The sequence below is a fragment of the Belonocnema kinseyi genome, chromosome 1 (genome assembly GCF_010883055.1).
Source record: "Belonocnema kinseyi isolate 2016_QV_RU_SX_M_011 chromosome 1, B_treatae_v1, whole genome shotgun sequence".
In the NCBI taxonomy this organism is placed as follows: Eukaryota; Metazoa; Arthropoda; class Insecta; order Hymenoptera; family Cynipidae; genus Belonocnema; species Belonocnema kinseyi.
In genome coordinates, this window is record NC_046657.1 from 23,077,583 (window position 1) to 23,087,221 (window position 9,639).

General features: G+C 36.4%; 1 protein-coding gene across 1 annotated transcript in view; it reads left to right on the forward strand.

Moving 5' to 3' along the window:
* The window catches only part of LOC117177065, a 36,784-nt gene that overhangs the window by 12,345 nt on the left and 14,800 nt on the right, over positions 1 to 9,639 (forward strand). The window contains exons 3-5 of the mRNA XM_033367543.1: positions 8,315 to 8,416; positions 8,496 to 8,582; positions 8,679 to 8,761. Coding sequence (XP_033223434.1) covers positions 8,315 to 8,416; positions 8,496 to 8,582; positions 8,679 to 8,761 — 272 coding nt within the window. The remainder of the gene's footprint in view (positions 1 to 8,314; positions 8,417 to 8,495; positions 8,583 to 8,678; positions 8,762 to 9,639) is intronic.

The window sequence follows — 9,639 nt, forward strand, 5'->3', positions numbered from 1 at the left end:
TATGATATAGTTTTTTATTTCTCTGGAGAAAAAGCATTCAAATAACTCCACAGGTGACATAGATAATATTTTTTTTCGTACATTATCAGACAGAAAAACTTGCTCATCTAGATTTCCAGGGCAAACTTTTTCTTCGTTACTCCATGAAAAAACGTGATTTGGTTCCAATTATTTTTGAGATGCTGTGTAGTTATGAAAAACAGATCTATATGATACATTCGGTCTGGGAAATTCTGATTCCGAATTCTCGTCATCTGATGAATCATCTCCATCAGAGCCAGAGTAATCTGGATTAGGTATGATGATACGTTCATCATTTTCATCGGAATTCCATTCCGATTCGGAGTTTGTTGCAATTTTTGAGGCTTTACGCTTTGGCATTTTTTTTGCTGGGTGTACTCGAAAATTCCCAGGATGACAATGCAGTGAAGGTGTGGTTTGATGTCGAGTGCAAAAGAACTTTTTATTCTTAATGATTTTTCCGAAAAGCGCATCGTTTATTGTAAAAAAATTCATGAATGTTTTCACAAAAATTTTGCCATTAAGACGCCATTTTGAAAATACTAAAACGAAAAATCGATCTTTGAACCATGGATTCTCAAAGTTTAGACATTTATTCCACCGGTTAGTGAGATTCCAGGTTAATTACAGACTCGAAAAGCTTTGGAAAATGGTTCATAAAAAAAAATAGGAAAGAAAAATCACGTTTTTTTTGGTTTAAACTGCATTTTGGGATAATAAATAAATTTTTTGAGGAATTTCATTAGCACCGTCGGAAAGAGGAGATCTTAAGCAATAAAAATATATGTGTCTCAATTTTTTCTAGCGTCGAATAGTCTTAGTTATTGGCCGTTGAAAAGCAGTGTACCGGTAGTGACGTTTTGGACGTTTAAGGGTTAATATTTATTAACATTTTCTGAAAAAAATTTCCGCGTTATTCAAACTTTTATTTTTCGATATGGATAAAAAAATATTGACCTTAGGGCTGACTTAAACAACTGTTATACTCGTCACATGGCCTTAAAAATGATTTTGTTGATATTACTGTTAACAGTTTGTACATTTTACATTTAAATAATGTCATATAATAATAAATATTTAATGAGAAAAAGACAGTTTCAAATTTGTTGTTTTCACTTTTTCAAGCTGTAGGTTATGAGGATATATTTTTCATCGAGTTTCAACTTGTCAGTTTAGTGCAGTGGTTAAGACTCCCGACTGTTAGGCGATAGATTTAGGTATAAATATGTAGGTTCGATACCCCGTAGCGCTAGACATTTTATTTGTAATATAATGTTTATAAATGCAATGCATTTATTCCCGCTAAAAAGTAGCATGACAGTATCCTGTAGGAGTCCCCCAGGAGCCCTTCTCTTTAATTGAGTTGTAGGCGGATTGACCGCTCTAGAACCCTACTAGAAAATCTAGTAGGGCCTCTATGGCTTCAGCATTACGTTATAGATGGGCTCCGACTAGTTTTCCCCACTAGAGCCCGACTAGAGATATAGGGAACTAGTCAGAGCCCCACTAGAGCCCTTTCGAAATTTCTGCACAGGTGTATCTGCATTCAATTTTTAAATTTATACGTTAATGAGTGTGTGGGGGGCTGTTGGCTCTTGCGCGACGCGCTCGATAATATATTTATATTGCGCTTTGCGAACGATAATGTATTTACCAATCGATTAAATTAATTTTAAGGTTTATATTCTTGCCTACTTGTTGGGACCTCGGCCTCTTTTCTGAAATCTATTTCTGTTTTTTTTTCGGAAAGTTTTGGCAAGGAATCTCAACGAATGATTTTAAAATTCGCAAATTGGAATGCCCAAAGTGTGCTTGGTAAAAGAGAGGAGGTTGAGTCGCTGCTCTTTCCAAATGATTTGGATGTTCTCTGCAACTCCGAATCATGGCTCATACGTGGCCAAAGCTTCGAGATTAAAGATTACGTTACCTATCGATGTGACAGAGCGGTTGGTAGAGAGGGTGGCTCACTGATTCTGATCAGGGGCAGTTTATGTGTGGGTAGCATAGATTTGGCTGGTCCATGGACGAGTGGCGTGGAGACAGTGGGGTTAACTGTTAAAAAGTCACTAGGGAAGACTGCTCCCCTCACCATATATGTCCCTCCCGATGCCAGAATCATACAGGACTCCTGTCTAGGATTTATCGATCATGTGTCGAATAGAGCCTCCTTAATAATGTATGGAGACTTTAACGCCCACTCCCCTATGTGGGACTTTCCTAATAAAAACTTTCTGGGCAACCAGCTATGTCCCGCGGTGTTTGATAGCGGCTGGATTCCTTTCAACGACTCTGATCTCACCTATATTTCCGGTCCTGGCCAACTTGCTAATAATTTAGATCTTGTTTTTTCTACGGCTGCCCTAGCGTTGCTCTCCACTGTTCGATTCGGCGATAATAGTCGAAACTCGGACCATGCTCCGATCTTTGGCATGCTGGACGTCTCTCCTGCTCTCTGCCGCTCCTCATCTAGCAGATTTAACATTAAATTAATGGACTGGGATCTGTTTAATGAGAAAATGAAGGGTCTTATTCCGGGCTCTATATCTGAGCTAGTGGATGGAGCTATCTTTGCGAACATATATGACAAATTCATTAACGCGGTCTGTGACTCCCTGGAGGTATGCGGGGCCTGCAGAAGGAGGTTTTTAGCTAATCAGACTGATGAGGGAATGGAAGGCTATAAGAGGGTTCATTGCGAAGTTAAAGCACAGCTCAGAGGAATCAAGCATCAGTCTTTTCGAGCTTTCTGTGAGTCCTTGGATCCGGCAACAGGCCTGTCAATGATCTAGCGCACCGTTAAGGCTTTGGCCTCTCGAGCTCGAGAATCTCACGCAGGTGTAATTACGGACCCGGATTCTCCTGTCATCAGGGGCTTACATTGCCTATTAAATGGTATGTTTCGCGACTCGTCCTTTCTGGAATCCTGGAGGAACACCCGTGTACATTTTATCCCTAAACCGGGCGGGACAGGTTTCAGGCCAATATCTTTAACATCAACTTTCTGCAAGCTATTCGAGAGATTAACCCAGAGGAGGCTCAAATTTTTGGCAGACAAGAATGACTGGATTCCTGAAATCCAGTTTGATTTTAGAAGGGGCAGATCTTCGATGGATTACGTGGCCTCAGATGTTTCAGACATCATGAAGGGTTTTTGTTGAGGTAAGGGCACGTTGGCTCTTTCCCTTAATCTTAAAGGTACGTTCAACGCGGTCCTGTCTAGGCCTTTGATTGATGAACTGAGGAACTTAGGGGTCCCAACAAGACTGCTACTAAGCAGTCTTGTTGGGACCCCTAAGGAACAAAAGGGCGACTGTGTTAACAGTCGCCCTTTTGTTTAGCAGGTGGAATCTCTTTTTCTCCTTCGACAGAACTAACCTGATGGTCTGTGGAGTTGGCATACTCCAAGGGGAAGTCCTCTCACTGCTTCTGTTTAATCTGGCTCTGAAACGGCTTGGACAAAATCTACCAACCGGAGTCACTGTGGCCATGTACCTGGAAGACTTACATCTGTACGTCACCGGGGACATGGGCAAGAGGCTTTCGAGCTTCTGAAATTGGCTTGTGAGCAATTGACCCCTTGGCTGGAGAGTTTGGGGCTGTCCTACTCGGTCCCAAAGTCGCAACTCTGTGTCTTTTCTAGGGGTAGGGAAAGGGTTCGGGGCATTTAATAATGCTGGACCAAAAAATGAATAAGATCGCTCACATTAGGGCGATTTCTGCCAAGGCATCGAGAGCCCTTAATATACTCAAGTAATAGCAAGAATCTCTTAGGGTAATAGGACTGATAGGAGCGTGCTTGGAGGGGGGGGGGCCCTCTTCTTTAGAGCAAGTGCAACACCGCCTTGGTGTGTATGAGCTCTGTATGAGAACCCATCTCTGTGCTTCTTTCGGAGGCATCCGAGACCCCGATTATGACTCTTAGAGTAATTTGCCGATGCTGATCACCGTGGACTTGGATTCGGGGGAAAACTTTGATGATTGTGAGTTTCCGCAACAGCTTTTTTATGTGTTTGCCGACCGCAAATTTCCAGGGACGACGTGTGTTTACACGGATGGTTTGGTTGATCCGATCCTGGGGTTAATGATGTGTGATACTACATCTCCACAAGTGACCGTAGGTTTGGAGTTCGTCTGAGAGATCATATGTCTATTCTGTCAGCGGAACTATATGCCCTCTTTTATGCGGTTAAATTTGTTATAGAGTCGTTCTTGATAAACGTGGCCATATTTTCGGATTCGCGTAGCGCTCTGAAGAGCCTCTTACGTAGATTCTCGGACCGCAAAGGCCCCATCCGGGCTTGCGCAGTGGATGATAGTGTTGCAGTGGTGGAGAGAGAGGGGTCTACTGTCCGTGTCTTTTGGGTCCGGGGCACTGCGGGATCAGGGGGAATGAAATTGCTGATGGGGTGGTTAAGCAGGCCTCTAGGTTCCCTGTCATTGCTTTAAGGGGATTTCCACTGCAGGACCTACGGAAGGTATGCCAGAGTGCCTTCAATTTTTAGGCTTCAATTTTTAGGCCTAACGATAGGACAGACAGTTCGCTGCGGACCTACTTTTCGCGATTCAATGTGAAAACGCCTTGGCCTTGGTTTTGTGGCCTTAATTTGCCTAGGCGATTTATTAATCTGGTCACCAGACTGAGTACTGGTCATATTTGCACGGGGAATAATTTTGCGAGGATGGGTTGGAGCCTTTCGGTTGTATGTGAATGTGGCGCCCCTTTTAAGGACCTTTCCCATCTCTTGAATCAGTGCCCTACCTTGGTGAAGGGGTTGGGGCTACATTACACGACTTGCTTGAGCGTGTCGGGCCGGGCATTCCTTCGAACCAGGTTGATATTAATGATCTTATTTTTGATCCTACGGAGGAGTCTGTAACCGAGCTCGGTCGCTTCTTTCAGCAAAGCAAAATAGTTGTATAATTTACAGCTATTCTTAAATTTTATTGTTGATGCTAATTTTATTAAGATTTGTGACAAAACATTCGACTGGTTTAATGCTTATGGTTTGAATTTGGCGTCTTTCTACACAGGCGACTCCTCTCCCTTCCCTCCAATACTTCTAACAAAATTGGAATAAAAATTGCGGACCAAAATTTCGTTTCTAGATTTATTTCTGAGACAATGCTATCACCAGCGAGACTCATTAATTTCAGTGGTTGATCAAACTAAATTTTTAGATGAGGTCCTGAGAAAACATTTTCTAAAATAAAAAAAATTCCTAAAAATTTTGTTAATTAAAATTCGGGCAAGTTAAATGGAGTCGAGATATTTTTTTGATACGCCTATATCATCAAAATGACTCAGACAATTAATTTTAGGCAGATCAATCCCCAGTCTTGGGATAAGGTCCAGAAATAACGATATTTCAATCATTTTGTTCGAAATGCTCCAGCTGAAATGCACCAACTCCATCTGCATTTCCCGATGTGTATTTCGTCTAGGATTAATCTGTGAAAAAAACAATGATAATCAATTATTAAATTCATAAATAATATGTTACTTCTTAAAATTATTAATAAGTAATTATTGTTAAATTATTAATCAGTAATTATTGTTTAAATTATTACTGCCGACACTGTCAGTAATAAACATACAAACCCACGAAACATTTCTTTGGTAAAAAATAATCAATCGAACGTATAATAAACATTCTGGTCCGATCTGTCATTATTTCGAGGTTATGTTTAGATTCACCTGTTTGCCCTAATCGCTATAAGTAAATGTAGGCAATATCAATCTAAAGTTTACGCATGCAATATTTTATTTAGTTGACTTAAAACATATCCTGTAGATTTATAACATAACTTTTTTAGGCCGCGAATAAGCGTTAAACACAATTCACTTTTTGCCCACTGGAAGTGCAGAATATTATTACGATTTTATAGTATTTGTCACTCAGCAGCCATTCCATAATGTTATTCCCTACCGAAAAGAATCTTTGAGTATATACTAAAAATTCTTTAGGTCAAAGAAGCTCAGAGAAATTCTCCGCAGGCACTCAGGTAGATATTAATTCTTCGCAGGCACTCAGGTAGATTCTTTTAAATTTCATAGTTAACAGCCTAAAACATAATAATTCGGAATCTACGGGTTTCGATTACTTCAGATATATAACTTTTTTTTAATGCTTAAAATTGAAATTAATAGAAAGTTTCTCGTAAATGGAATGAGATACGCCAAAAAAGACAACATTTTTGAATTCAACTATAAAATTGTATATCAGTATATAAGTTGTAATTATAAATAAGTATAATCAGAAAATTCATCAATTAAAAAAAAGTGTTAATAATTTGAAGAGAAATTTAGAAAGGAAGAGCGGATTAGCCACGTCCAACTACTGTAAATAACTCTGCCCGCACGGTACGTGACGAATACAAAAGGAACATTATATTACCGTCGCACCACTTTTAAAACGACCACTAAAAGGTTCTTGAAAAGGACCCAAATATCTCAAACTATCTCCGGTACTATTTTGTTTCAAATCGATCTTGTTTATAGACTCAAATGGGCCAAGCTATTTCGCTAAAGAAAACTCGGAGATTTCTTTCGGTAGGGTTGGCACAGAAAAAAATTTACGTTTACTTCTCAGTCCACATGTCTCACTTCATTATTAAGTAAACACTTTTATTATTTGTTATTACTGCATAACATAAACTATAGTTTTTGACACTTCTATCCATTTGAAATTTCGAACGCAACCATGGAAACTGTGATATAGACCGTCAACACGTGGTAAATAAAAATTAAATGATCGTCGCTCGTATGTCCTTTGGAGATTTGAGAGTAATACAAGTGTCAATTATCGTAATGTAGATGGGAAATTTGGACATCAGTCCATTAGCTGGGAATTCTCGGAAAATCTTGTCAAAAAATGTAAAATATTGAAATGACAGTTGCACGTATGCCTCCACATGATTTTGATGATTTCAGATCGTTGGTCGAAAAAAAATAACTTTGAAATGAAGTTTACTTAATAAAAAAGCATTTGTAAAAAGGCATACGATTATCTCAGTCCCTAACCTCAAATATAAAAATTTGAAGTTGTCGAAATTTTGTCAAAACTATATTTTATTTTATTTATTTACTCCGAAATTCATAGCATTTACCGTTTAAAAATTAGTAATATTGACTGAAATTTAACATAATTATACATAACTGGTATGCAAATAACTTAAAATTTATTACTATAAATGTAGTCAATTTTTAATATAAGATACCTCATACAACATAGTCAGATACAACTTTTTTTTTAAATATTACAATAGCATGTCTATTAATAATCAGTTTACTTCCCAGTGGGCACAAAGTTTGGCGACGTCTTTACGACATCGTTACGACATCTTTACGACAACTTTACGACATCCTATGTCCATGTCGTTAAGGTGTCTTTACGATATCGTAAATAAGTCGTATGATCTGACGATGTCTTTACGATATCGCAAAGACATTGAAACGACATGGACATAGGATGTCGTGAAGATGTCGTAAAGACTTCGCCAAATTTTGTGCTCACTGGGTTTATACACTTTAACTCAGTACTATTTTTAAAAATTAAAGAAATAATAGGTATGTAAAGTATAGGGAAATTGAAATCTTCCATGATACTGGATTCGTTTTGAAAGACCATAGTATTATTTTTAAGTTCATTCGTCTATGATGTTCGCAATGAGCATGCGCTTAATATAGACGCCCAACTTTTCGCGCTCAAAGCAGCACTCCAATTGGTAACGGTTACACTGCGATACGCCACCTGGCGACAAAAATCCGAACCAGAAAGAATAGGTACGATTCAAAGATGCATTTTAATTTGTGTATAAGAGTGTTTTAAAGATTTTTTTTTGTGGAGTTTGAAGTATTTATAAGATAATAAAAATAGGTCTTTATCGGGAACAAAGGTTTTCAGATGGTATTTAGATATTACACAATGAAAAAACACATTCTTTATTAAAATATTTTTCTATGAAAAATGACATATTTTGTACAAAAGATGAACTCAAAGTATATGTGTATTAATTTATATAAGAAATATTTACTATATGGAAATATGATTTAAAAGGTCAGGTTCGAATTCGTATTTAAATTCAAATCTTCCATTATTCGTATTTTGTGCATGATCTGAATAAAAATTGACGCTACATACATTAATTAAAGTATATTTAAGCTTACAATGCATTGAAATTTACATGAAACAATATAATAATTGTTTTTGTTTTTAAACATAAATCACCAAAACGTGTTTTTCTCACTGTATAAGATGGAAATTCTATATAAAACTATTGGTTTTTCATGAAGATTTGTTTTTACAAAATGAACAAGAGTACTCTTATGATTGGATCGAAGGAGAAATACTGCCACGATATGTTGCAGATATTCTGAGTTCAGCTAAAGAATTGCGTAAGAGAACTTTTATTTAATTTAATATAAAATAAAGTACCAGTTATCATTTATTTTAAAATAATCTTATAATTTTTAGCAGAAAATGAAGGAGATGAAATGGAGGTATGTTTTAATGCAAAAATTGAAGAAGCTGGCATAAATGCTGAGATTACTGCAGAAGGAGGTTAATAAATTCTTGTAACGTAAATTTATAATGAATTACTTTCCATAACAGTTTCCTTAATTACACTGTAATGTTTGTAAATATATTATTTTTCAGTTCAGTATGCTGAAGACGATGAAGACTCCAGCGAAGATGAGAAGAAAGTAAATTTGAAGAAGATAATGAATATGATGAATAGTTAAATGAGACGGGTTGTATTTATTGTTTTATATACCTGATTAATGTTCTAAATAAATTTTACCAACAAATAAAGTTTTTTATTTTAACTACAATTTATTAACTCATTATATTGACAAACTTCAGAGATATAAATTTTTCGAAAATGTATTTCTCATTTTAACGATACTTAATATTTTATTTATTTATTATTAAATTGAATAATTTCATACATTTTATGAATGTTTAAAATTTGTAACTTTTTACATCCTCATCAGAGAAGGTATTAGATTTGTGTAAAATTTGACCTAAACCGTTTTTGTCAAATGTCCACGTTTTGAGACCCTCGGAATCCGAAAAAAAGGTTTTTACGAATCTGTCTGAATGTATGTCTGTCTTTGAACACGATACTTTTGAAAAAATCAATCTATTAGATTGGCCTTTGGTACACTTGACAAGTGTCCCAAACTGGAGATCAAGTTCGTCAGCCAGCCATTTTGGATACAAATTTAAAAAATGCGCACATTTTAAATATTTTTAAGACCACTTTTTTCAAAATTCAAAAATTCTCTGTACGGTTATTCATAGTATTGTCGAACAATTTATTCGAATGACTTTTTTCCAAAAATAAAAAATTACCAGTTATAACATTTACAAAGTTCCAGAAAAAAAAAACGAAAATGAACATTTTAAGCCAAATAACGCACGATATGAAAAAAGTAAACAGAAGAAAAATGTTGCTTTTTGAATGCCCTACAAGATTATCATCACAACTTTTTTATTTTTTTGATAAATCAAAAATTCAAATTTTCACAGAATACAAAATAATGGGAAATCCAAAAGTTGTATTTTTTCATGGAACATTTTTACCGTATTTCAAATATTCTCAAATATAATTATG